At 49.0% G+C, this 27,943-nt stretch overlaps 1 protein-coding gene across 1 annotated transcript in view; it reads left to right on the top strand.

Moving 5' to 3' along the window:
- SCTR (secretin receptor) overlaps nt 1-27,943 on the top strand; it is a 78,760-nt gene that overhangs the window by 13,718 nt on the left and 37,099 nt on the right. Inside the window, exons 2-3 of the mRNA XM_058715503.1 lie at nt 9,813-9,933; nt 27,031-27,138. Coding sequence (XP_058571486.1) covers nt 9,813-9,933; nt 27,031-27,138 — 229 coding nt within the window. The remainder of the gene's footprint in view (nt 1-9,812; nt 9,934-27,030; nt 27,139-27,943) is intronic.

The raw sequence follows: 27,943 nt of genomic DNA, 5'->3' as shown, positions 1-27,943 counted from the left end.
TTGGGTGTAGAGATTACTTAAAAATAAAATCTTGAAAAAATATGGAGATAAAAAGGAAAATAAACAGCTAAAAAGAGTTGAAAATGATTGCCTCCGGAAAGCAGGTAAAGGTTAGAGAAGGGAACTGCTGTTTTTCATGATAATTTCTTTGGCACTAGTACAAGTAAAAGAGGAAAAAAAAAAAAACCATGTACAAACACAAACTCAATTTTTTTACAACTGTTTAAAGGTACTTTTTAAGGACTAATAGTTCTGGTTTTGAGGAAAGTTTTAGTAATTCTCTAGTCTTCATTTGCTGTTTCTCCTGTGAATTTTGAGTAAAATTATATTTAATAAGTATACAGAAATATATGAATAAATATACTAATTTTCAGCGCCCCCCCCCCCGCTTTTCTGGGTTAATTTAGATGGTCAGGGGGCTTGTGTCCCGTTTATTCTCCCTCTGATGCCTCTACCAGCTGGTTCCTCCATTGAACACACTCTTCTCAGCCACTCCCAGATACCCGAAGGGCCCCTTTTCTTCTCTACTGGTCACCATCGGGGACCATGGGCTCAGTCCTTTCAGCAGAATGCTTTTGCTGTCTTTAGCGGGCATGCCACCACAACCCAAAATTATTTTGGCTTATTAAGTTTTATTGGAAGGATCGAGGGTGAAAGAACTGTGGAATGAGCCACTTCACACCCATCAGGGTGACTGTTACGAAAACAAAACACAAATAGGGGCGCCTGGCCGACTCAGTCAGTAGAGCGTGCAACTCTTGATCTCAGGGTCCTGCGTTCGAGCCCCACATTGGGGGTAGAGCTTACTTCAAAAAAAAAAAATACAGTGGATAAAAAACAAAACAAAACAAGGGTTGATGAGGATACGGAGAAAATGGAACCCCTGTGCTTTGCTAGTGGGAATGCAAAACGGTGCAGCTACTATGGAAACCATTTGGTGGCTCCTGAAAAAGTAAACATAGAATTACCATATGATTCAGCAATTCTGTCTCTGGGGATACACTCAAAAGAATCAAAAGCAGTGATTCAAAGAGATATTTGCACACCCATGTTCATAGCAGCATTATTTATAATAGCTAAGTGGTCGTAGCAACCCAAACACCATCCATCAACAGATGAATGGAAGAACAAAATGTAGTGTCTATACACAATGGAATATCATTCAGCTAAAAGGGAATGAAATTCCAATAGATTCTACAATGTGGATGAGCCTTGAAAACATACTAAGTGAAATAAGCCAGGTACGAAAGAACAAATATATGATTCTACTTACGTGAAATACCTACAATAGGCAAATTTGTAGAGTCAGAAAGTAGACTAGAAGTCACCAGAGGCTAGGGAAGGAGGGAAGTGGGTAGTTACTGTTCAATGGGTATGGAGTTTCTGTTGCAATGCTGAAAAAATTCTGGAAATGGATAGTGATGATGGTTGCACACCATTGTAAAGTACATTATAAATGTACTTAATGCCACTGACTTGTACACTTAAACATGGTTAAAGTAGTAAATTTCATGCTATGTATATATCACTACAATTTAAAAAAAGGGTCAGTCAGTTAAGTGTTCAGGTCTTTTTTTAAAAAATATATTTAATGTTTATTTTTGAGAGAGAGAGAGAGAGAGAGCAGGGTAAGGGCAGAGAGAAGGGGACAGAGGATCTGAAGCAGGCTCTGTGCTGACAGAGATCTCAACACGGGGCTGGAACTCATGAAGCATGAGATCATGACCTGAGCCGAAGTCGAACTCTTAACCAACTGAGCCACCCAGGTTCCCCCATTAAACATCCCCCATTAAACAAAGTCTTGATCTCAGGGTTGTGAGTTCAAGCCCCACGTTGGGCTCTGCAATGGGCATGAAGCTTACCTTAACAAAAAACAAACAAACAAACAAACAAACAAACAAAAATATATATATATAAAGCTAAACTGTCCTCTGATTATTATTCTTAAAAAATTTTTTTTTGGGGCGCCTGGGTGGCGCAGTCGGTTAAGCATCCGACTTCAGCCAGGTCACGATCTCGCGGTCCGTGAGTTCGAGCCCCGCGTCAGGCTCTGGGCTGACGGCTCGGAGCCTGGAGCCTGTTTACGATTCTGTGTCTCCCTCTCTCTCTCTGCCCCTCCCCCGTTCATGCTCTGTCTCTCTCTGTCCCAAAAATAAATAAAAAACGTTGAAAAAAAAAAAATTTAAAAAAAAAAAAATTTTTTTTTTTAACTTTATTCATTTTTGAGAGACAGAGACAGAGCATGAGCAGGGGAGGAACAGAGAGAGAGGGAGACATAGAATCCGAAGCAGGCTCCAGGCTCTGAGCGGTCAGCACAGAGCCTGATGCGGGGGGGGGCTCGAACTCACCAACTGCAAGATCATGACCTGAGCCGAAGTCAAACGCTCAACCGGCTGAGCCACCCGGGTGCCCCGTGATTATTATTCTTTCTATAGTCCAGGGTAAAACTGCCAAGGAAGTTGAACTTTTCTTGGAGAGATGTTCCCAGGATAAGTGTTCTGTCATTTCTAACCTTGCTCCATCGCTCTCAAGAGTCCACTCTGTGGGAGTACTCCTTATTTAACCCCACAGTGCAAATCGCCACCCATTTGGTAGAAACTTCAACTCCCTAAATCATGCACCTTGGTGCTGCCTCAGAATCTCTTTCCTACCGTGTGTCATGCATAACAGTCATAAAAAAAGCTCAGGGATATTCAGCAATAAGGCTTTATTTCTCTCATGGTGTTCGCAAGTCAACTAGGGTTTGATTGATCCAGGCTGGGCTCAGCTGGCTTGGCTCCAGTCCCTGGGTTGGGTACAGGTCTGCTGCACGACCTGCAAGATACCCCAGGTGGCAGAAATGCAAGAGAGCAAGCACAGCTGTGCAAACATATTTTGAGCCTCTCTTCCTATCAGATCTATCTAATATACCAGTGACCAGTCACATGGCTAGGCCCAAGGAAGGAAGTATATTCCACCCACCTTGAGCTCATGTGTATAAACTTCTATACGGAATTGGGACTGATAATTCTGACTACGATATGCCTCTTTCCCTGTCCTTGGCAGTAAATCTCCTAAGTCTGTTACGAGTTAGTTGTCAACGTTAACACCGAAAGGATGCTGTGAAGTGTGGAAATTCACAAGTGCAGTCCCCCATGGGTTTTGTCCTCTGAATCTGGCAACATAGTCAAGCCTGAAGCATTGCCCTCATCCCCACGATTGAATATGGCTCATCACCGTATCCACGCATGAAAGGGGGAAGCATGTCCCTTTCCTTTTATGGGCATGAGATTGTGCTTGCACACGTGTCTTTTGCTCTACTCCATTGCTAGAACCTAGTCATGTGGGTGCACTTTAGTTGCAGGGAAGCTGGAAACTCTAGTCTCCAGATGGGCAACCATATGCCCAGTTAAATTCTGATTGCAGCAGAGGAAGAGTAATTATTAAAGAGACAAAGATCAGTCTCTGCCAGAGAGGTTGCAACTAGAGGTAGGAATGGGAACAGAGCCACGGAATTAAGTATCTACCTTCCTCTATATATTTACATATTTTTAAAAGTGTATTTATTTTGAGGGGGGGGCGGAGAGAGAGAGAGAGAGAGAGAGAGAGAGAATGAGAGAATCCTAAGCAGGCTCTGTCCTGTCAGCACAGAGCCCCGATGTGGGGCTTGATCCCATAAACCTTGAGATCATGACCTGAGCCAAAACGAGGAGTTAGATGCTTAACCGACTGAGCCACCCAGGGGCCCCTACAATGTAAACTTTTGCCTCTGAGAGAATTGTAGACTGTAAGAAATAATGCGGAAAGATCCCCGCATAGCCTTTTGTCAGTTTCTCCCATTGATAAAATCTTTCAAAACTATAGATAGTACAACATTACATTGATGCAGTCAAGGTACAGAATATTTTTGTTACCCCAAGAATCTTTCATGGTGCTCTGTTACAGTCACAGCCACTTCTTTCCCACTGCCGTCCCTTCGTTAATTCCTGACCACTAATTTGCTCTCTCTTTCTATAATTTTGTCATGTCAAGAGTTCATCCAAATAGAATCATATGGTATGTAACCTTTTGGGATTGGCTTTTTTCACTCCACATACTTCTGTGAAGATTCATCTCCTTTTTATTTTTTTAAATGTTTATTTATTTGTTTTTGAGAGAGAGAGAGAGAGCGCGCGCACAGGAGAGGGGCAGAGAAAGAGGGAGACAGGAGACAGAATCTCAAGCAGTCTCCTCTGCACTGTCTTCGCAGAGCCAGATGTGGGGCTCGAACTCATGAACAGCGAGATCATGACCCGAGCTGAAATCAAGAGTTGGATGCTTAACTGACTGAGCCACCCAGGCAGCCTTAGTTTATTCCTCTTTATTGCTGAGTGGAATTCCGTAGTATGGATGTGCAGTGATCTGTGTAATCATTCACCCATCGAATAAAAACCGCTATAAAGATTCGCGTACTGGTTCTTGCATGAATATAAATTTTCATTTCCCTGAGATAAATTGCTGGATCACGTAAAAGCTGCATGTTTAGCTTATGTAAAACACTGCCAACCTGTTTCCCAGAATGGCTACACCATCTTACATTCCCACCAGCAACGTATGAGTGACCTAGTTTCTCCACGACCTCACCAGCATTTGTGGTTACTAGTTTTTTGTATTTTAACCATTCTGATAGAGTATAGTGATAACACATTGTGGTTTCAATTTGTGTTCACTTAATAGCTAATAATTTTGGAAACCATTTCCATAGGCTCATTTGGCATCTGTATATCTTCTGTGAAACGTCTCCTCGTGTCTTTTGCCTATGTTGTAATGATATTGTTTGTTTACTGTTGAGATTTGAAGGGTCTTTATGCATTCTAGATATTAGTCCTTTCTTGAATATGTGAATGCAAATATTTTCTCCCAGTCTGTAGTTTGTCTTTTCATCTGCTTAACATGAAGTAAAAGGCTTTAAAATTTTTTAAGTTTCTTTATTTATTTTGAGAGAGACAAAGAGAACCCATGCACTTGCAAGCAGGAGGAGGGGAGAGAGAGAGAGAGAGAGAGAGAGAGAGAGAGAGAGAGAGAGAGAGAATCCCAAGCAGGTTCCACACTGTCAGCACAGAGCCTCATACGGGGCTCGAACTCACAAACCGTGAGATCATGACCTGAGCCAAAACCAAGTGTCAGACGCTTCACTGACCAAGCCACTCAGGTGCTCCTTTTAAATTTTTATGAAGTCCACTTTACCTGATTTTCCTTCTATGGATTGTGCTTTTGTTGTCACATGTAACCTGGAAGTTTGTTCACGCTTTGTTTTGTTTTTATTTTTTAATTTATTTTTTAGGGGCATTTGGGTGGCTCAGTCGATTAAGCGTCCGACTTCAGCTCGGGTCATGATCTCATGGGTTCGTGAGTTCAAGCCCCGCATGGGGCTGTCTGTTATCAGCATGGAGCCCTCTTCGGATCCTCTACCCCCCTCTCTCTACCTCTCCCCAGCTCGCTCTTTCTCTCTCTCAAAATATATAAATAAACTACAGAAAATATATAAATTACTACAGAAAGTAATTTATTTTTTAAGGATTATTTTACCGTTTTCATTTCACTTTTTATTTTCGTAAGTAGGCTCCATGCCCAATGTGCGGCTTGAACTCATGACCTCAGGGTCAAGAGTCGCATGCTCCACTGACTGAGCCAGTCAGGCCCTCCAAAGTCTGTGCCTTTTTATTTTCAGTTTAATTTTTCTCTCTGTTGAGCCCTCCCACTGAGCTTTTCTACTTCAGTTATGGTCTCTTTCAGTTCTAACTTTTACATTTGATTGCTTTATATCTTTCATTTCTTTGCTGAAACTTTCCTCTTTTTGCCGAGGTTTATATTTCTACAGTTGTTCCAAGTGTGCCTGTAATTGCTCACGGAAGCATTTTTATGATGCTGCTTTACAACCTTTGTCAAATCATCGCAGGTCCCTGTCACCTCAGTGTTGGCATCTATTTTTTTTATTATTATTTATTTATTTTTGAGAGAGAAAAAGAGACAGAGAGAGTGCCCAAGCTGGGGAATGGCAAAGAGAGAGAGGGACACAGAGCATCTGAAGCAGGCTCCAGACCCCAAACCATCAGTGAAGAGCCTGACTCAGAGCTCAAACTCATGAACCATGAGATCGTGTACTGAGCCCAAGTCGGACGCTTAACCAACTGAGCCACTCAGGTGCCCCTAGTGTTGGCATCTGTTGATCATTTTTCATTCAGTTTGGTGTCAACCTTAACGTGATGAGTGATCTTTGATTGAAAGCGGGACATTTCGGGGGCACCTGGATGGCTCAGTTCGTGGAGCGTCGGACTCTTGATTTTTGTCTCAGGCTGTGATCTCGTGGTTCGTGGGATCAAGCCCCACATCAGGCTCTGTGCTGACAGCGCGGAGCCTGCTTAGGATTCTCTCTCTCCTTCTCTCTCTGCCCCTCCCCTGCTTGTGCTCTCTCTCTCAAAATAAATGAACCTTAAAAAGATTAAAAAAAAAAAGAAGAAGAAAGTGGGGCATTTTCTATGCCGTAGGGCTCTGGGTCTTACTTAAACCTCTTTGTGGGCTTTTTCTGATGAGGAAGGGGGTGGATGCTCCCTCATTTCTTCCAGGTGCAAATAGAAGTCCAGCTTCCCCACTCTGCCTGATTTGACACTGACAGAGGAGGAAGGGTCCCCCTTACTGATGAGTGAGGGGTGGGACTATGAGCTCCCCACATGGTCTCATAACACTACAGTGGGGGCTCCCATCACACTGGTGATGGTGAAAGTGCCGAGTGTCTGCCAGGCCTCCTTGTGTTTAGAGAACCTTCCTTTAGCCACTCTTTTAGGGGAGGATGCCGACAATGTGTTCTTTGAGTTTTCCTTCCCTGAGAATGTCTTGACTTCCCTTTCATTCCTGGAGGTATCTTTTGCCGAGTATAGGATTCTGGGTGGGCAGTTCTCCTGCAGCACCTGGGACACCATCCCGGTGGGGAGATGAAGGGGACCTCCTTCCTTCTGGGCTGGGGGGAGAGTCCAATCTCTGCTGGCATCACGGGCTGGGGGGACTGTGTTACCACACAGCAGGGATGAACGCGCCAGCTCCTTGCTTGGCCGTCTGAGACACCGGCCTGGCAGGGAGGCTGGGGCCCTGTGTCACAGGCTGGGGAAGGTGGAAGTCCTGGCTCCCCAGCTGACCACAGGCTTTTCTGTGGTGTTTGGCTGGAGTGGGCAGTTATCGCCTATACATTTTCTGTCTTGCTAGACTTCCTCTTTCCTGGCCCTTGGCTAGAGCGAGCAGGCTTTTGTTAGGGCTTTTTCCTCTGCATCCGGCTGCATTTCCTTATTGCTGACTTCTTCAGCTCCAGGAATGGGGTATATGGGGTGAAAAGAAACCTGACAGAGCTCACCACTTCCTTGGGTCATGAGGTCTTTAGCCACTTTGCCTTCTCTCCACCTTCCAGAATCTTCTAATGCTTCTTTTGTATATAACGTCCAGGGTTTCTTGTACTTCGCGGGAGCAATAGGAAAAACGTACATGTGCTACATCTTCCAGAAGCCCATCCCTTTGTTTTCCGTTATACTTAAAGCTGTCGCAGAATCCTTCTATATAAAGCTTTTGCCACGTACGGGGTGGATTCTCAGAAGTAAAGTCAGTTGGCCAAAGGGTCTGGACATTTTTGTGACACTTAACATAATGCTTACATATATACACTTAAAAGATTGTACCTGTTCACACTCCCTCCTGCAGCCTCACCTTTTAAGAGTAATGTTAGCTTCAAAGTGGCACCGAACAGACTGTGTGCCTACTTGAGACCTTTGGCGAACTAATGGCAGCCTGCCAACCTGCAAGTGGATTTTTCCACTCAAGCTCATCTACTGCCTCCGCCGAAAAGCCAGAGGGTGGTGCTGATGATGGGCTTCCGCGAGGACCCGGAGAGAACGCCACAGGGAGACAAGGGCACGAGTATGCGGGGCTGCGTGCCAGTTCTCCTGACAGTGACTATATTCTTAAGGAACGTTTTAACATAAGTGTCTAAATATAAGTCATCACAAGCAAGGTGATGAAGTCATGTGTTGTATGGTCAGGAATGAACTGGAAACTTAGGGGTGATGAATGGGGAAGGAATGAATTTTAAGTGTATTTATTTTGAGAGAGAGAGCGCGCACGCAGGGGAGGGGCAGAGAGAGAGAGAGAGAGAGAGAGAGAATCCCAAGCAGTCTCTGTGCTGTCAGCACAGAGCCCGATGCAGGGCTCAAACTCGCAACCTGTGAGATCATGACCCGAGCCGAAACTAAGACTCGGACACTCAAGTGACTGAGCCACCCAGGTGCCCCACATAATATGATTTTAGTGCTGGGCAGACACAGATGGTCCTGCAACAGCTCTGTTGTGGCTGACTGTGGGCTCCGTGCCGGGGGGGTGATGTGTGTGTTTCATGGGGATCACGGATCCAGTCACGTATCGTCAGGGAGTAGCTGGAAGAGAGCAGCTGCTGACAGCTGATAGGTGCTTTCTGACTGCATTAGTGAAGGGTCATGAGATGTGGAAGACCCAAATTAACAGAGAGATCGTCAGATTATTTATGTTTGCGTTTGGAATCGTTTGAATACAGTGCTACCTTAGGTGCCCTTCTCTGGCCCAGAGCTTTTGTTTATTTGGGCCATTTTGGAGCATGGCCTTGTCGCCAGGGACTTCTCCCCCTGTTCCATTATGTTGACATTTCCATCCACAAAGCATTTAGTGCAGGGGTGACAAGAGGGTTTAAGACTTGGTCCTTGACCTCTTGGAAGGCCGGTTTCTGAAATTCGGAACCTTGGGTATAGGACCTTGGTCACATGCCCTAACTACTATGGGCCTCAGTTTCCTTTTCTGTGTCTCTTTATGGGGTTATTTTGATGCTTAAGTAAGTTAATGTATGCGAAAAGACTCTAATATTAAAATTCCGTACTCTGTAGGGGCGCCTGGGTGGCTCAGTCGGTTAAGCGTCTGACTCTTCGTTTTGGCTCAGGTCATGATCTCACGGTTCATGAGTTCGAGCCCCACATTGGGCTCTGTGCTGACCACATGGAGTCTGCCTGGGATTCTCTCTCTCCCTCTCTCTCTGCCCCTCCTCCGCTCTGTCTCTCAAAAGAAACAAACAAACTTTAAAACATTTATAAAAAAAATTCCCTACTCTGTAAAAAGTAAAATAAGGGTTCAATTCATTGGTGTTTTGAGTTGTTCCTTCCTTCCTTCCTTCCTTCCTTCCTTCCTTCCTTCCTTCCTTCCTTCTTCCTTCCCTCACTCACATATTTATCAAGTGTCAGGCACAAATGGAAGAATGGAGCCATGCTCTGGAAATCTACTCTAGGAAGAGCTAGGAAGCCAGGACTGTGTGCCAGTCCTTCTTGTCCAACACATCCCTCCGTCAGTGTTTGCCTGGGGTGGATATATGCTCTCATCTGGGGAACAGGGAGATGGTTGAATGTAGGTTTCAAAGACCCTTGAATCAAAACTTGACTTGCCAAGCCTGAGAAATGAACACTGTTGGAATAAACGAAGTCCTGCAGACTAATAGTCAGGTGCCCAGAAAGTAAGGAACTCACCAGGCTCGGGTGTCCTTGTAAACTCAAGGGCAAGATTTGCAGGGGACAAGCTACAGATGGTTCGAGCATCCTGGCCGTCCCAGAATTCAGTGGCCTGAATTCTCTCCCAGGAGTGGCTGCCTCTATCTCACTGTGAAGAGCTCCCTGCTGGATTTTGCCCTCCTCAGTTTGAATCCTCACTGTCTAGCTCCACTCGTGCTCACAGAAAGTCTCTTTGTGGTACAGTGGAGTTAGTGGCACGGATGTGCATTCTTGGTTTTGGACTTGCAGGTGGGCGCCCTCCCCCGACTGTGTGATGTGCTCCAGGTGCTTCGGGAGGAACGGGACCAGTGCCTGCAGGAACTCTCCAAAGAGAAGCCGGGAGACCCGGGTGTGGAGCAGCTGGCCCCAGGTATGTGGCCTACTTTAGTCCACTCTTGGACATGCATTGTGGCCAAACCCACTGCGGTATGGGAGGCGGGGCCAGCTTGGGGACGCAGGGGACGGGACTGGCTGTATTCATTCAGACAATCAGCTGGGGGGAAGGGTCGGGAGTGATCCTGGTGAGCGGTTGACTCACACCCAAGAAGCCACATCAACACCACTCACCATTTCTGTGGGCTTGTGGATACGGCCTGTGTTTTCATTCCACCAACTTCTGCATCATGACTTCACCAAGGGAAGAGTTTGGTGAGAATTACAAGTCAAGGAAGTGTGCCTCTTACCCATTCTTTCGCCTCCTCTGACAAGTTTCATGTGTGAGGTAGTCAGAGAGGCAGAGAGGTGTCAGAAAAACCTGGGGTCCAAAGTTGGCTCACACTCGCTGGCTGTGCAACCATGGACAAGTTATTTAACCTTCTGAGCCTTGGTTTCTTGATCTATACAATGGAGGTGATAATGTCTTATGGATATGAATGTCTTATGGATAATGGATTATGATGATAAATGAGATAAAGTATGTTAAATACTAGTGATTCTTAAATATTATTAATGTAAACATTATTATCATTAATCATTTAAAAATACCATTAATTTGATATTTTATACGTTAATTTTATTTTTATTCTGTTTTTTAAGTTTCCCTCTTCTAAGGATAAGGAAGGGTGTAGTATTAAGAAAAGAATCCATTATAGGTCTTCAAACAAAGACTTGTATGTGCATATTCATAGCACAACTAGTCTCAATGGCCAAGAGGCAGAAACAATCCAAGCGCCCATGGACTGATGAATGGAGAAAAAAATGTGGTGTATACACACAATGGAACATTATTGAGTCTTAAAAAGAAATGATGGGTTGATATATGCTACAACATGGATGCATCTTGAAAACAAGTTAAGTGAAGAAAGCCAGTTACAGAAGACCATGGATTGTATGATTCCATTTATATGAAATGTCCAGATCGGGCAATCCATACAGACAGAAATTAGATTAGTAGTTGCCTGGGGCCAAGGGGAGGGAGAATGGGGAGTAACTGGTGAGCAGTTCCCTTTTGGTGGTGGTGAAAATATCTTAGATCTAGATAGAGGTGATGGTTGCATGATACTATGAATGAGTTAAACACCACTGAATTGTACCACTTTAGAATGGATAATGGTTAATTTTATGTTGTATGAATTTTTATTTTTATTTATTTATTTTTTTAAGTTTATTTATTTTGAGGGAGAGAGAGTGCCAGCAGGAGAGGGGCAGAGAGAGAAGGAGAGAGAGGATCCAAAGCAGGCTCCACACTGTCGGAGTGGAGCCCAATGTGGGCCTTGAACTCACCAACTACGAGATCATGACCTGAGGCGGAATCAAGCGTCAGATGCTTAACTGACTGAGCCATCCAGGCACTCCAAGGGTTGTATGAATTTTCAAATGTACTTTATTTTTTAGAGCAATTCACTGCAAAATTGAAAAGAAAGTGCAGAGTTCCCATACACTCTCTGCTCCCCACTCAAACACACAGCCTCTTCCCCCATTAACATCCTGTACCAGAGTGATACGCTTGTTATAATCATTGAACCTGCATTGACACGACATTATCACCCAAAGCCCATAGTTCACATGAGGATTCACTCTTGGTGTACATTCTGTGGGTCTTGACAAATGTATGACATGTGTCCACCATTATAGTATTTTCTGTGCCCTAAAAATGCTCTGTGCTCCACCTATCCTTCCCTTTCTCTCCCCTAACCCTTAGCAATCACTGATCTTTTTATTGTCTCCATACTTTTGCCTTTTCTAGAACATTGTACAGGTGGAATCCTACAGTAGTATGTAGCCTTTTCAGATTGGCTTCCTTCACTTAGCCGTATGCATTTAAGTTTTTCTCCGCTTCTTTTCATGTCTTGATAGCACGTTTCTTCTTTTTTTTTTTCTTTTTTTTTTTTTTAACATTTATTTATTTTTGAGACAGAGAGAGACAGAGCATGAACGGGGGAGGGGCAGAGAGAGAGGGAGACACAGAATCTGAAGCAGGCTCCAGGCTCTGAGCCATCAGCCCAGAGCCCGACACGGGGCTCGAACTCATGGACTGCGAGATCGTGACCTGAGCCGAAGTCGGACGCTTAACCGACCGAGCCACCCAGGCGCCCCGCACGTTTCTTCTTAAAGTAGAGTAATATTCCATTGTCTGGATGTAGCACAGTTTACCCGTTCACTTACTGGAGGACATCTTGGTCACTTCCGCATTTCCATAGTTGTAAATAAAGCTGCTGGGTGTGGACACAAGTTCTCAACTCGTTTGGATAAATACCCAAGAGCTTGATTGCTGGCTCATGTGGTAAGAGTACGTTCAGTTTTGTGAGAAACTGCCGAACCGTCTTCCAAAGTGGCAGTGTGGTTCTGCGTTCCACGAGCAATGAAGGAGAGTTCCTGTTGCTTCACATCCTTGCCAGCTTTTGGTGTTGTCAGTGTTTCTTTGTTGTCTTTTTCTTTTTAATTGTGGTAAAATACATATAACATAAGATTTACTGTCGTAATCAGTTTTAAATTTAAAACATCTAAACTTGGGGCGCCTGGGTGGTTCAGTCGGTTAAGCGTCCGACTTCGGCTCAGGTCACGATCTCGCGGTCCGCGGGTTCGAGACTCGCGTCGGGCTCTGGGCTGATGGCTCAGAGCCTGGAGCCTGCTTCCGATTCTGTGTTTCCCTCTCTCTCTGCCCCTCCCCCGTTCATGCTGTGTCTCTCTCTGTCTCAAAAATAAATAAACGTTAAAAAATAAAAAATAAAAATAAAAAATAAAACATCTAAACTTTAGTGGAAAACACGTAACATGAAATTTACCACCTGTACCATTTCTAAAGGTACAGTTGGGGTGGTGTTGAGTACATTCACCGTGTTGGGCATCCAGTCTCCAAAACGGCTCATCCCGCAAAACTGAAACTCTATACTCATTAGAACAACAACTTCCTTCCTCTCCCTTCCCTCAGCCCCTGACGGCCCCCATTCTACTTTCTGTTTCTATGAATTTGACTACTCTAGGTACTGCACGTAAGTGGAATCATACAGCGTTTGTCTTCTGGCAATTGGTTTATTGCACTTAGCATCATGTCCTCAAGATTCATCTATAGCAGAACTTCCACGTTTAGGGAATCCATTCATTCCTGAAAGGACATCGGGCTTGCTTCCATCTTTTATCTGTGGTGAATAATGCTACTCTGAACATGAGTGTGCACGTATCTCTCTCTTCAAGTTTCTGCCTTCCATTCTTTTGGGTGTATACCCACAAGTGAAATTGCAGGATTGTGTGGTAATTCTATTTTTCATTGTTCCTGGGTCCCGTATACCGTGTTTTTCCATAGTAGCCGTACTGTTTCACATTCTTACCAGCAGCACACAGGAGTTCCAATTTCTCCACATCTTCACCAACACTTGTTACTTGGTTGTTTTGGGTTTTTTTTAGTAATTTCTTTTAATGTTTATTTATTTTTGAGAGAGAGACAGAATGTGAGCAGGGGAGGGGCAGAGAGAGAGGGAGACACAGAAGCAGGCTCCAAGCTCTGAGCTGTTAACACAGAGCCTGACGCAGGGCTTGAACCCACGGACCGTGAGATCATAACCTGAGCTGAAGTTGGATGCTTAACTGACTGAGCCACCCAGGCGCCCCGTTAGTTGGCTGTTTTTTGATGATAGCCATCCTAATGGATGTGAGGTGATATCTCATTGTGGTTTTGATCCACATTTCCCTAACAATTAGTGATGTTGAGCATCTTTTTATGTGCTGGTTGGCCTTTTGTATATATTCTTTGAAGAAATGTTTATTTCAGTCCTTTGCCCATTTAAAAATACGGTTGTTGTTGTTTTTTGCCAGGGAATTATAGGAGTTCTTTATATATTCTGGGTCTTACCCCCTTATCGGATATATGATTTGTAAATAATCTCTCCCGTCGTGTAGGATGCCTTTTCATTCTGTTGTTTGCGTCCTTTGATGCACAGAAGTTTTTAGGTTTGATATAGTTCGCTGCATCTAGTTTTTACTTTTGTTGCCTGTGTTTTTGATGTCATATCCAACAAATTATTGCTAAATTTAATCTCAGGAAGCTTTTCCCATATGTTTTATCCTAAGATTTGTTTATAGTTTTAGCTCTTACATTTAGGTCCTTGGTCCTTTTTGAGTTCGTTTTTGTATATGATCTCCACCTTTGTCCTTTTTTTTTTTTTTTTTAATGTTTATTTATTTATTTATTTATTTATTTTGAGAGAGAGTGAGCGCCCGCATGTGCGCGTGCCTTCTCTTGGGGGAGGGCAGAGAGAGAGAGGGGGAGAGGGAGAGGATCTCAAGCAGGTTCTGTGCTGTCCATGCAGAGCCCAACATGGGGCTGGATCTCATGAACCGTGAGATCATGACCTGAGCAGAAAGTAAGAGTCGGATGCTTCACTGACTGAGCCACTCAGGCGCCCCAGAACGGCTAGAACTTTAACAGATACTTTGTATGCACGGCTCACCTGAAGACAGTTTCCCATCTTTTCCTAAGGGGTTCAAGTTGGCGCTCTTTGCCACCACTGGGTACTGAGGGACGGGGTGGACAGAGTAAGGAAGGGGTGCAGTGCCTTGCAAACAGGACAGGGAATCAGAACGCCTTTCAATGGTGATAACTGGCAGTTCATGCTGGGGCGGGGTTGGCAGCTTTATCACTTGGAGTCCCCTTGGGGGCATTTTAGGAGCCAGCACAGAATACACACCTCAAAGTGGCAGAGGATCTGGGATCTTTATCCACCAACGCCCCATCAGTCAGAACCTGGGCTGTTTCTGGGGAGGGTGCATGGATTCCCCCGCATTTCCCTTTGCCTGCTGTCCTTGGGGGGAAAGTGGGCTCCAGCAACTGGAGAAAGCCTTCAGGCAAAGGGATCCAGGGGCTAGCATTTGAAAGTGAGGTTGGGGGGGCGTCTGGGTGGCTGAGTAGGTTAAGCCTCTGACTTCGGCTCAGGACACGATCTCACCGTTGGTGGGTTCAAGACCCACGCTGGGCTCCACACTGACAGCGCGGAGTCTGCTTAGGGTTTTCTCTTTCGCCCTCTCTCAGCCCCTCCCCAACTCACACACACACTCTCTCTCAAAATAAATAAATAAATTTTAAAAAAAGGGAAGAAAGACAATGAGGTTATTGTGTGCAGGAGAGGTAGACCAAGGAGATAGATACGAGAGCAAGGTCTTCTCCCGAGAGCAGGGTCTTCTCCCGAGGGAGGTGGAGGTGGAAAGGAGCAGCCGCATGTAAGACCAGTGTAGATGGTAACCCAGACGGGATGTGGGGGTGACTTTGCTCAGGGGCAAGGTGGGACAGTGCACGTCCAGGATAACCCCCAAATGTTCCTTCTGAGCAGCGGGAAGATGGGCCAAAGGAAGACCAGGGATTCTGGGCAGTAGAGACAAAGATCAGGAGGTGAGTGTCAGCTGTGCAGAGCTGAGATTTCGGAGGAGGGGCCAGGGCTGGGGAACCCCTCTGCACAGGTGACAAAGGGGTTGAGGTTGTGCGAGGTGAGGGTGTGAGAGAGGAGAAGAGGTGCCCAGGAGTGGACCTCAAGATTGCCAGTGTGCATCGTTGGGGGCAGCCAGAGGCAGGAGGAAGATTCAAGGAGTCGTGGGCAGTGGGGGTCAAGCGGTCTGGATGTTGCAATGTGCTTTAACCGATCCGCCCACCCTCTGCCTGAGGGACAGGGTCAGGATGACCCTCTCCCATAGTTCCAGCCTTTCTATCCTCTCTGCTGGCTATGAAAGCTGCTTGTGGGGAGGCAGACTATGGTCTTGCACTGCTCACCGGGGGGCACCACTGAGCCTGAGTCTCCTGATTTCCCAAACCCTCCTGCTACCCTAGAAACTGTTTGGAACAGCAGGAAACAAGGTCTGCCTGAAAGTGCCCAGTGTGAATGCCTAAAATTCCAATGGCAGGGCATGGGCTTTTCATTCAGCTCTGAGACATACAGCCTAGAGATGCTAGGCCTTTGGGACCGATATGGTGAGCTTCAGCTCATGCTGACAAGGAAGGGACACTTATTTTAAAAGTCAGCATCTGATGTGTTTAAAAAGTCCTACTGCTCTTCATCCCAGGATAAGGTCCAGCTCCTGACTTGGCCCTTGTCCCGGCCTCCACTCCAAACATGTCCTCTTGGCTCAACCAAATTGCTTACAACTTCATGACTATGTGACTATGTGGGTTTCTCTGTGCCTCCAGGCCTTTGCACATGCTGATCCCTCTGCTACACCACCATTCCCTCTTCTTCACTCGGCCAACCACTCTGCTTTTCAGACTCTTCCAGGAACAATTTCTGCTGCCACCCTGAGTCCTGCAGGACCCTCTGCTCCTCTCCCCTGCGGCACCTTGCCCTTTCCCTGGTGCGTGGCACAGGGCTTGCACAGATCGGGTACTCATTGTGTGTTTGTGGACTGACTTACTGAGTGAATGAGTGAGTGCAGATACTTGGCTGAGAGCAGAGAGAGGAGAAAACAAAAGAGCTGGCCCGGAGGAAACAGTGGGAGATGAGACAGAGCCTTTGGAGTTCTAAGGACCCCACAGGGGACGTGGATGGCCCTCACCTTGCCCAGCTTGTCACACACTAGCTGAGGTGAGCAGTGTAGCCCATGCTGCTCATGCAGGGGTGCTCTCTGGAGCCTGACCTGGCAGCAGAGAGGTTGAGCCCTTTGTCCTCCTAGGGCCTCCTATAAGAAGCAATCCGCTGCTCTGCCAGCCCCACTGAGGCCCTGAGTGACCCACCCCACTGGCTGGGCCCCCTGCTTGACATTCTGGGTGTCCCAGTGTTCCTGTCGGCTTCCACACCGCAAGTGCAGATCTGCTCCTGTAACAGCGGGAGGAGGTGGTCGGCGGTGGGCTTAGCACGGGGCGCTGGGGGGGGGGGGGCATGAGTGCCAGGCTGGGGGACAGATGGAGCCAGCCAAGGTGTCAGTGCTGCTGCTTCCTCTCTGTGATCTTGGGCAAGGGTGGGGTTCATCCCTCCACTCCTCAACATGCCCATTTTCTTTTATTTTTATAAAAGAAATAAAATATTAATTTTTTTTAGAGAAAGAGTGAGGGTGCAAGTGAGCGAGGGGCAGAGAGAGAGGGAGAGAGAATTGCACGAGGGGCAGAGAGGGAAAGAGAGAAAGGGAGAGAGAAAGAAGGGGGACTCACCCAAAGCAGGGCTCGTGTCACCTGATGCAGGGCTCGAACACACAAACTGTGGGATTGCGACCTGAGCCAAAACCAAGAGTCGGGTGCTGAACCGACTGAGCCACCCAGGCGCACCTCAACTTACCCATGTTATTTATTTTTTATTAAAAAAATTTTTTGGGGGGAGCCTGGGTGGCTCAGTCGGTTAAGCGTCTGACTTCGGCTCAGGTCATGATCTTGCGGTCCGTGGGTTCGAGCCCCGCGTCGGGCTCTGGGCTGACAGCTCAGAGCCTGGAGCCTGTTTCAGATTCTGTGTCTCCCTCTCTCTGTGACCCTCCCCTGTTCATGCTCTGTCTCTGTCTCAAAAATAAATAAATGTTAAAAAAAAAATTTTTTTTTAAGTTTATTTATTTATTTTGAGAGAGACAGAGACACAGTGCCAGTGGGGGAGGGGCAGAGAGAGAGGGAGGGAGAGAAAATCCCAAGCAGGCTCCACGCCGTGGGCACAGAGCCTAACTCAGGCCTCCTGCTCACGAACCCTGAGATCACCACCTGAGCCGAAACCAAGAGTCAGACGCTGAACCGACTGAGCCACCCAGGCACCCCTCAACTTGCCCATTTGCAAATGGGGATATAATCTCATGACCTCATGGCCCTGTTGGCAGGACGCGAAGGCAGGGATCTCATTGTCGCGGGGAGCTTCTTTCCTGGCCCGGTTGCTCCGTGCGGACAGGCTGGCCTCTGCCATGGATGGGCAGCCTCCACCGGGCCCTCTGTCCCCGTGTGCTCAGCCTCGCCCCAGGAGGTTCCCCACCCATTCTCTCTGTGGACGCCGGCCTCAGGCTCCCAGTGCTTGGGGAGGTTGTAAGGGTGCCCTCACTCAGGTTCTGGGCTGACTCGTCTGGAGCAGATCTGGTCATCTTTCCTCCCGAAGGCTCTCGTGGGGTCCTCATTGAGTATCCAGGTCCGAGAAAGCTCAATAGGGACTCCTGCCCTCATTCTGCCTCTAACTCCCTGGGGAGACATGGGTGAGGCCCTGAACACACCTTGTCTGGACCTCACTCGCCTCATGTGAGAAAAAGGCTGCGTTGGATTTGCAGTATTTGAGACTGTTTGGCAAGGCCTGGCCGGTGAGTGAGAAGGTGGCCAGGATCCTCCCCCTAGCCCCCTCCCCACCACTGCCATCACCTCCAGTCTAAGGAATCTGTGGCTTTGCAAGCCTGGTTTAAGAGCCCTCGAGGCCGAGGATGTCTGAGCACTTGGCCTGCGGGAAAGTCTTCAGGTCTGCTCTGCTGAGAGACTGAGAACGCGGGGTCACTCATCTCCGTTTGGAACGAATGTGTGGCCAAGGGGGAAGAACTCCCTCAAAGACGGAGGGAGAGGAAGACAGAAACAACAAAGGGGGGGCGAGCCGTCGGGCGTGGGTGTCCGTGTCAGAAACACGCAGGCACAGGGCCTACATGCTGGCCCAGTCCTGCTCTGAAGACTGTGCACGTCCCCACCAGGCCACCCAGGCCCACAGGCCCACGGGACCTCCGTCCCTTGGCGCCCGAAGCAGGAGGGGCTGGTGGACTCTCTGTTGGGGGCACAGGGTTAATGGTTAAGCTGCCCAGTCCTCCCTGGGGAGGAGGTTAATGTTTGATCGCCAGACGAGTCATAGGAAATGCCACTCACGGAGTTGTCAGTGAGCCCGGCACACTTATCACAAATAAAAAATTAACTCTTCAGCTATTCCGGGTTAGGTGGCCAAGGCCTTCCCAGCATTTTGTGGGAACGTTTCAGGGTCACCCTAATAGCTGCATGGACTGCTCTACTGGGCTATTTATTGCTCTGTTTACAGAAGCTGATACCTCCTCAGAGTTGGCTGGTGGAAGAGCTTTGGCTCTTCACAGGGAAGAATGTTCCAGAGAGTCAGTGTGGTGGCAGGAAAGGTGTGGGCTTGGCAATCAGAAAGACCTGGGCATGTGCATTCCTCTGTCACTTAGGGGCTGGGTGACCTTGAGCAAGACACTAATCCTCTCTGGGCCTTAGTGTCCTCGCCTTCAGAGTGGGTCATTTCCTTTTTCCCAGCTTGCCTCTGCTAGCTGGTCGCCCAATCCTGAAGAACATGGGCAGGAGGGAACAGGCTGACTTCTTTTCAAAGGGTGGGGTGGGAGGGGCCGCTGGGGGTAAGGGGGCAATGAGGTGAAATTCACAGAAGAACTTAACCATCATACAGTGAACAATTCCATGGCATTCGGTACATTCACAGAGCTGTGCAGCCAGCCCCCCGCTAGTTCCAAAATGTTTTCATCACCCCCAACTAACACCTCATGACCTGTAAGTAATCAGTCCTCACTGCCCCCCTCCCCTGCCCCTGGCAACCACCAATCTGCTTTCTGTCTCTATGGATTTGCTGACCCTGGATTTCTAAATGGAATCATACAGTATGTGACCTTTTGTGTCTGCCTTCTTCCAAGTTCATTCACACTATAGCATGTATCAGTGTCTTACACATGCTGGCTTTTAATGCAATTTTCTCTCACAAACATTCCTGGCTCCTGATGGTTTTCCACAGCCAAACACCCACCCTGCCCACAGCTCACCTCCCCCCATTCTTTCCTTGGCACAATGATCTTGGCTCATTTTTCAGAAACAAGCATATGTTTGTGTAACATTTCAGTCTTTTTATTTTTATTATTATTATTTAAAAAAATTTTTTAACCTGTACTGTAAGCACCATTATTGACCCCATTTTACAGATGAGGAAATTGAGGGTCTGAGAGGCTCGGGATCACCCAGATCTGAAACAGGACTCTCAGCCCAAATCTTTGACTCTAAATCCTGAAGATTTTCTAGTTTGCATTCCGGACTGAGCTGTGAATGAGTAATGTCCTCACCCTCCCAAGAAGGGATTTAGAAATCAGTGGGGGTGCCTGGGTGGCTCACACGGTTAAGCGGTTAAGCGTCTAACTTTGGCTCAGGTCATGATCTCGTGGTTCGTGAGTTTGAGCCCTGCAGCAGGCTCTGCCTGACAGTGCAAAGCCTGCTTGGGATTTTCTCTTTCTCCTTCTTTCTCTGCCCCTCTCCACCTTGCAGGCACAGGCTCGCTCTCTCTCAAAAACAATAAATGACTAAACTTTAAAAAAAAAAAAGAGGGTCTCCTGGGGGGCTCAGTTGGCTGAACTCAGGTCATAATTTCCCGGTTTGTGGGTTCCAGCCCTGCATCAGGCTTGATGCTGTTGGCACTGAGCCTGTTTTGGATCCTCTGTCCCCTCTCTCTGCCTGCCCTTCACTTGTGCCCTCTCTCTCAAAAACATATAGACATTAAAAAAAATTAGAAATTAGAAACAAAAAACACAGACTGTTGATGCCAATTAATCCTTAATTAGTGTGAAAAGTGGCTTGAAATGAAGAGCTTTCAGCCAGGGGAGGGGGATTTTGTGAGGCAGGGTACAGTTTGCATAGTGCCTGGGAGGGAAAGGGCTCAGCATACAGTGCTCAGAAGCTCATCTCCAGCTGGCCTCCTGGAGGGGGAGGCGCCAGCCTGCTCCAGGAAATCAGCCTTCGGCTTCAGGCTCGAAGCTGAAGTGCAGCCTCCATGCAACGTCTGAAGCATATCCCCGTCGGCTAATTTCGTGCCTCTGTCTGCTTGAATACTTTTAGTGGTGGGAAACTCACTACTCCCAACACAGTTTATCCCATGGAACAGCTTGTGCTTCTTGGTTTAAAGAGAACCACTGCCCCCTCCCCCCGACTGTCTAGCTGCTCCTCCTGTGCCGTGCTTTGAAACGCCCTTGCCACCTGGGACTTCAGTCCCTCTGACCCCATCCTGACCACTTCTGTGTGTGGTCCAGCCATCACCAGGAGGGCAACACCTTTCATGACCTAAGTACTATAGATCAGCTCGTTAGCAAAGCCAGGGAAACCTCACCGAGTTGCCCCTTGGATGGCCTAGGGATGAGGCCAGGGTAGCTAAGAAAGGCAAAAGGAGACAGGAGGAAGCCAGGGAACAGGCAGCTGCAGGAGCCCCTGAACAAGGGCTCTTGGGGAGGAGAGAGGGTGAATGGGGGAAATGGGGTCTGGAGGCACCTGGGAGATGAATATGGCAGCTGTAGGCAGAGAGAGTTAACCCTGCACAAGCAGAAGCCAGGGGACGACCAGAAGGTCAAGGTGAGGGGGACCTTGGGTTCCATTTTGACCTCCATTAACCTGCACAGTGAGCAGCCGGGGGCGGGGCGTGGAGGGTCGGCAGACCCACTGCCCGAGTCGGCATGGCCCCGGGCGGCCTGGCTTGATCCTGGCCCCGTGGCCCCACAACCGGACACGTGGCTCCCGAAAGGCTCCCAGGTTATCGTCAGGCCATCTGAGCTCATTTATAAATAAATCAAGGACTGGAAGATTGATGCTCCTGTCTGGTGGGACGCAGGGCAGACGGGCAGTTCGCAGAGGGCCGGGCTGTATTCCAGGCACCGGGCCGGGTGGGGGTTTAGACATGCCACAGGCTGTCCTGCCCTCTCCAGTCACCTGGGCCTGTATTCCAGCCCCCTCCCCCTCGCCAGACCTGCCTCTGGGGCCACTCTCCTATGGGGGCAGGGGGTAGGGGAGGACGGCGGGACCAGGATGGCAGGACAGAGGGAGCTCTGGGCCTGGCGCGGTGCCGGGGGCTTCACAAGAGTAAAGGAGACCAATCTCTGTCCATCAGCTCCAGTGGGCAAAATAGAATTTCCTCAGTTTTGTAAGTTTAATTCTGACTCCATTCTCCTGGGGTGGAGAAACCTCAGCCTTGATATTTTCTGGATCTTCCTCAACTTGCCCAGGGTATCAGAGATTCGCACGGTGCTGGGGTACCTGGGGGAGCCCGTGTGGTCTTGAGCTCTACGGAGTGGTGGCCGACAGACCTCTGTGTTTCGTGGGAAGGCATGGGCGGCGCGAGGCTGTCTGTGGTCCTGGTCTAGACATGTCCCCACAGCCATTTATCCTGTGGGCTATCCCACCATCCGGGCCTGGTGGGCAGCGGGGTACCCCTGCCTCTTTCTGGAACCTTATCTGTCCTGCTCATCGCTTGCCCTCCTTACCTCCCAAATCTGAGGGAAGTCTCACTCCTTTTCTGTTTTCTCCCAAGCATTTTGTTTATACCAGAATTCTTGTCCACCTCCCCCTGCTCCCCTCCCCCTATACCCCAGAGCCTCTGAAACCCCAAGCTAGGAAGATTATAAGTTTTCCTGACCACCTCTGAGAATGTGAACCAGTAGTCTGAGGAGGAGGGACCAAAAAAAGGTGGGGAGAAAAACCAGAATGGAGATGAATAGATCAGAAAATATTCTCCTGCACACAAATCATTTAATCCACACCAAAATCCCCGGGTATGTTACTATGCCCATTTTATAGATGAGGAAACTGAGGCCTGCAGAGGTAACTGGTGTGCCCAAGGTAGATTTGGGTCCAAAGCTAGCTCTGTCTCCACCACAACACCACTTCAACTCAGGATCCTGTGCTGTCCTCTGGGGCCATGGCTCAGCAGGCGCCCCCTGCTCCCCCAGATGGCACTTGTGGCCCAACATTGTTTTTTCTTGTCTCCCCACTTGAGCTTCCCCAACCTTCCATCCCATCCCTCCAGCCGGACAATCAGTGGTGACAGTGACCAATCAGAGATGGTGGAGGGCTGCGAGGTTCTCCTGTCACCTGCCCCGGGCCCTGCTGGCCCAGGCGGCAGCTAATTTGTGTGCATTTGAGCCTTGCCTTTCCAGAGGCAGTGAGCCTTGCCTACTGGCTCAGTAACATGAGCTCCCATTTACCAAGCTCCACCAATCTTTTTTATTCATTGGACGGCCCCTCACCTCCAACTCAGGAAGCAAGCGCTGGGGCTCAATATTTAAAACTACCCAGGCTTTGTCCCTTCCCCACCAGAACTCCAGAAGGAACCTAGTGCCAAGACACCCTCCCTCCCTCCCATCCATGCTCCACCTGTGCAGGCCTCCCCGCCCCCCACCTCAGAGCAGGAGCCTGGTGGGAAGTGGGATGTGAGGCCCTCCACTCACACCCTGGAACAGTGCAAGCAAGGGAGGTCCCTGCCAGCAGTCAGGAGGCCACACAGAACACCCTGCTCGCCTGGCCACAGTCCCTCGAGCCCAGCTGCAGCCATGCACAACCTGTACTGGTTTCCTTCATCTTTTCTCTTTTTTTTTTTTTTTTTTTTGACGTTTATTTATTTTTGAGACAGAGAGAGACAGAGCATGAACAGGGGAGGGGCAGAGAGAGAGGGAGACACAGAATCTGAAACAGGCTCCAGGCTCTGAGCCATCAGCACAGAGCCCGATGCGGGGCTCGAACTCACGGACCGCGAGATCATGACCTGAGCCGAAGTCGGACGCTTAACCGACCGAGCCACCCAGGCGCCCCCATCTTTTCTCTTTAAATCAATTGACTTTTTTTTCCCAGCATGCTGTACATTAGATCTTAGACTTACTCATCCTTCATATGAGGCTTTGTGCCCTTTGACTAACCTCTCCCCGTTTTTCCAACCTCAGCCCCCGATGACCATTCTATTTTCTGCTTCTGTGAGCTCGAATCGTGCAGACTCCACATGAGGGAGGTCCCGCGGCATGTATCTGTCTGTGTCTGGCTTAGTTTATTCAGCATAGTGTCCTCCAAATTCATCCATGTTGTCACAACATGGATGTCTTTTTTCTCTTATTTTTAAAAAAAACTTTTTTTTTTTTTAACATTTATTTATTTTTGAAAGACAGAGCCAGAGCGCAAATGGGGGAGGGCCAGAGAGAGAGGGAGACACAGAATCTGAAGCAGGTTCCAGGCTCCGAGCTGTCAGCCCAGAGCCCGACACAGGGCTCGAACTCACGGACCACGAGATCGTGACCTGAGCTGACGTCGGCCGCCTGACCGACTGAGCCACCCAGGCGCCCCTGATTTCTTCCTTTTTTAAGGCTGAATAACATCTCACTGTAATTTTCCTTATCCATTCATCATGTGATGGACACCTAGGTTGTTTCCACACAGTGGCTATTGTAAATAGTGAAACATGAATAGTGAAACATGGGTCAGATAACTCTTTGGGATCCTGATTTCATTCCCTTTGGCTGTATACCCAGAAGTGGGATTGCTAGATCAATGGTAGTCCTGCTTTTATTTTTTGAGGAACCTCCATACTGTTTTCCAATGGTGGCCGTACCAGTTTACGTTCCTGCCAACAGTGTGCGAGGCCTCCCTTTTCTTTCAATTGACTGTTATTTTTTAACATAGCCCCATCCTAAATAATAATAGCTGTAAAATCACTTTTTAATACATTTTAAATTCTTTCTAAAAAAAAAAATGTGGAGCTATGGAAATGAAAAGCATCCGACCATGTACCAGCTAAAAGAGCGTGCCAGCGAGGATGTGCTTCCTGCACTGGGAGCACTGGGTCTGTCCCCAGACGGCGAGGCTGAAGCTGGGAGAGAGCGTGGCCATGTCACAGCTGTGTCACAGTGCTCCAGACACGAGCAATGCCACGGGAAAGTAGCATCAGGTCTGCTGCCACCGAGGGTCAGCCAGGAGGGCGGGATCCCAGCTCCACCAGTGGCAGCTCTGTTCCCCCACACATGTCCCTTTGCCTCTTGGAGCTTGCGTCCCATGTCTCTATCACCCCTGCTGTGGGGCAGCGACGTTACCCAATCCCTGAGGGGTGCACGATGTCTGAAATGTGCCCGGTGCCAGCCTGGCTGGCCCCTTCCCCAGCCTTTTCGCTCTGCAGGGTTGATATGAAGGGCGTGACAGTGAGGGGGGACCCCAGGCACCCTCAGGGGAGCCGGCTCCCACCTTACCACCAGTCACTCCCCCACCGCCTTCTGCCAGCACCAGGGCAGTGTCCCTGTGGGCCCTGGGCAGCATGACCCGGGGCAGGACGCCTGCCAGATGACCTGGCTCCCTCCCCATCTGTCTGGCCAGCTGGACATGGGTTGTCCAGCCTCATGGGTAGGAGGTGTGGGCCGATGCTCTGGCTGACCTGGCCGGCACCAGCCCTGAATCCATTTCTCCCAAAGTGAGGAAAGAAGCCCCCGAATTTTTCCACAGCTGGGAAGTGCACCAACTGCTTCCACTACAAGAGATGTGGCTCATTATAAATGAGGCATCCTGCTGCCGCGGAGAGTTCTGGGTCAGCCTCACCCCCCAGACTCCAGATGCCGGAAAAAGTCAGAGTAGACAGACACAGTGGGACATCTGTTATGGGCCTTCCCAGCACCGTGTTGCCGTCCCAGGGGCTTATGGGGAGGCCAGAGTCATGGGGTGGGGGTGGGAGCGAGGCGGGGAGGGGCGAGCAGCGCCCACAGCTGCAATCTGGACAACTAGCTGCCTAGATGGCCGTAGAACCCTGCTTGGGTGCTTTGGGTGGGGGGGCTCAGATGGAGAGCTCCAGCGGCTCTTTCAGGGCTGGCTGTGAGAGTCGGGGTGAAGGTTCAGGGACATCCAAGGGGCTGCTCATCTCCCACATTCCTTGAATGACACAGACCCTGGTCCTCAGTCTCCACATGCTTCCACTGTCCTGCACAAGCCCTGTCTGAGCCCTGCCTCTGTGTCCACGCGGTCTCTCATTCTGCACCAGCTCCCTTGCCCAGGGCCACAGCTGTCTGTCACTTCAGGGGCTTCTCTGCCTCCAGAGCCCCTAGCCAGGCATCCTGACCTCAGGCCTGGCCTCCTGGGGGCAGGGCTCCCACTTCCTCTCTTCCTCTAATCCCTCTGGGGGCTGGCCCTCCTGCAAGAGAAGAGCCCCATCCGCCCTCAGCCCACCTCTCCGCATCCTCCCTCTTTCCCTCCTGTCCCAGCCTCACACCCTGCCTCCCCCGACTCCTGGCCTCTCTCCAGCTTCCCTAGCCTGGCTCCATGAGCCTGGCTTCCACTAGGAAGCTGGGGTTGGTGCCCGAGGAGACAGGGCAGGTGGGCAGAGCCTGTGAGGCGGCACCGAGCAGTGTGGCTGGAACAGCCACTTCCCGGCCCCTGCATTTCTGAGCTGTGTGACTCCAGGAACCTTCTTCTTTTCACTGCTTATTGCTTCATTTATAAAACCAGGACAGGGCAGGTGCCTTGGAGCATGCTGTGGGTGCTTCCTGTGTGTGAAGCATGCGGTGACTGCCTCCCACTAGCACCAAACCAGAGCTGGTAGGCAGAGGACCGGAAGGCCAGGACATTAACATGGAATTTAGAAGTCAGTGCCCAGATAAAAGTCTGCTTCCAAGGGATGCACGCCAGGGAACGGTACGGGAGCTGGTTTTAACACAGTATTATGCCTGGCCCCCTCCCAATACCGATGAAATCAGGATCCCTGGGTTTAGGGCCCCATCTGTATGTTTTTAAAACTCTGCAGACGGTTCTACTGTGCAGCCAGGATGGAGGCCCGTGGCTGTCGAGTCCTTTAATGCAAACTGAGGCCAAGAGGTATTTCGTCTTCCACTCTAGAGAAATCCACACCAACCCTTAGGAGGCTTATGTAAGATAATGGGTGCTCCTTCCTGCCTTCATGCCTTCAACATGAGCACTTAACGGCAGTCAAAGATTAAAGATTAAAAGCATGTTAGGGGTGCCTGGGTCGCTCAGTCGGTTAAGTGTCCGACTTTGGCTCAGGTCATGATCTCGCAGCTTGTGAGTTCGAGCCCCGCATTGGGCTCTGTGCTGACAGCTCAGAGCCTGGAGCCTGCTTCAGATTCTGTGCCTCCCTCTCTCTCTGCCCCTCCCCTGCTTGCACTCTGTCTCTCTCTCTCTCTCTCAAAAATAAGTAAACATTAAAAAAATAAAATAAAAGCACATTACATACCATTGGTTCCTGATGTCAAGGGGTCAGGACCTGATGGGAACTCCTGGCAGGCAGGGGGGGTTGGGGACGGTGACAAGGTGGTGGAGAAGGCCCTTGGCCCCTGCTCCATCCCTGACTAATGCTACTGTTTCTCTTCACAGGTTGCGAGGGGCTGTGGGACAACATGAGCTGCTGGCCCTCCTCTGCCCTGGGACAGACTGTGGAAGTGGGGTGCCCACAATTCCTCCGGATGCTCACAGGCAGAAACGGTAAGCTCTCAGCCAGAAGGTCTTGGCTGTGAGACAGTGGGTGGCCCTCTGGGTAGGGCCTTGGCCCGGAGGCCACAGAAACTCTAGGGACAAGCAGTGACTGGAATGGTGACAGGTGGTCTTTGTTGGGAATCGGAGGCCTTGCTGGGGGTGTAGGGCAGGTTCCACTTGTGGGGTCCCAAGGAAGGGGGCCAGGAAGCATTGTATCAGGAAGTGACGAAGGAGACTGGGTTTGCTTCTCTCTGTCCCACACCTGCATTTATGGGCTCCCCCACTCCCTTTGACGTTTCTGTCCCCTAAGCAACCAGACCCCTTGTTCTGGCTCCTGGACTTGGGTCCCACCCTGGCACAACCCGACTTTCCAGAAATTTACTTCCTATGTGTCCATTCTGTCAGGCCCTGCTGATAAACCACACCCTCCCTGAAAGCCCCTGGCCTCCTGGGTGATCTCTTGGTGAGGAAAATTGCAGTTTGCAAGGATTTTCTTAATTTGAGGCAGAGAAGTAGGTAGACTGTTTCAGACAGGGGATATTCAGGGACTAACATTAGCTGAAGCTCCCCTACGTGCCAGGCATTTTTAAACACATGGGCTCATGCAATCATTACAGCACCCCTACAAGTCACAGACCTTTCTCCTCCATGTGACCCAGTAGAGTGGAGATAACAGGGACAAATTAGGGGCTCAGCAGTTTGCATAAGGTTCACAGCTAGAAGACAGCGAAACTAGGATTCAAACCCAGATTTCTCGGACTTCAAAATTATGCCCTGTCCTCAAGGGCATGGTCAAGGTGGGACTCTGGCCCTG

This window comes from Neofelis nebulosa, chromosome 2 (assembly GCF_028018385.1).
Source record: "Neofelis nebulosa isolate mNeoNeb1 chromosome 2, mNeoNeb1.pri, whole genome shotgun sequence".
Taxonomy (NCBI): Eukaryota; Metazoa; Chordata; class Mammalia; order Carnivora; family Felidae; genus Neofelis; species Neofelis nebulosa.
Note: the sequence above shows the minus strand (reverse complement) of the source record. Positions and strands in the feature narration are given on the sequence as shown.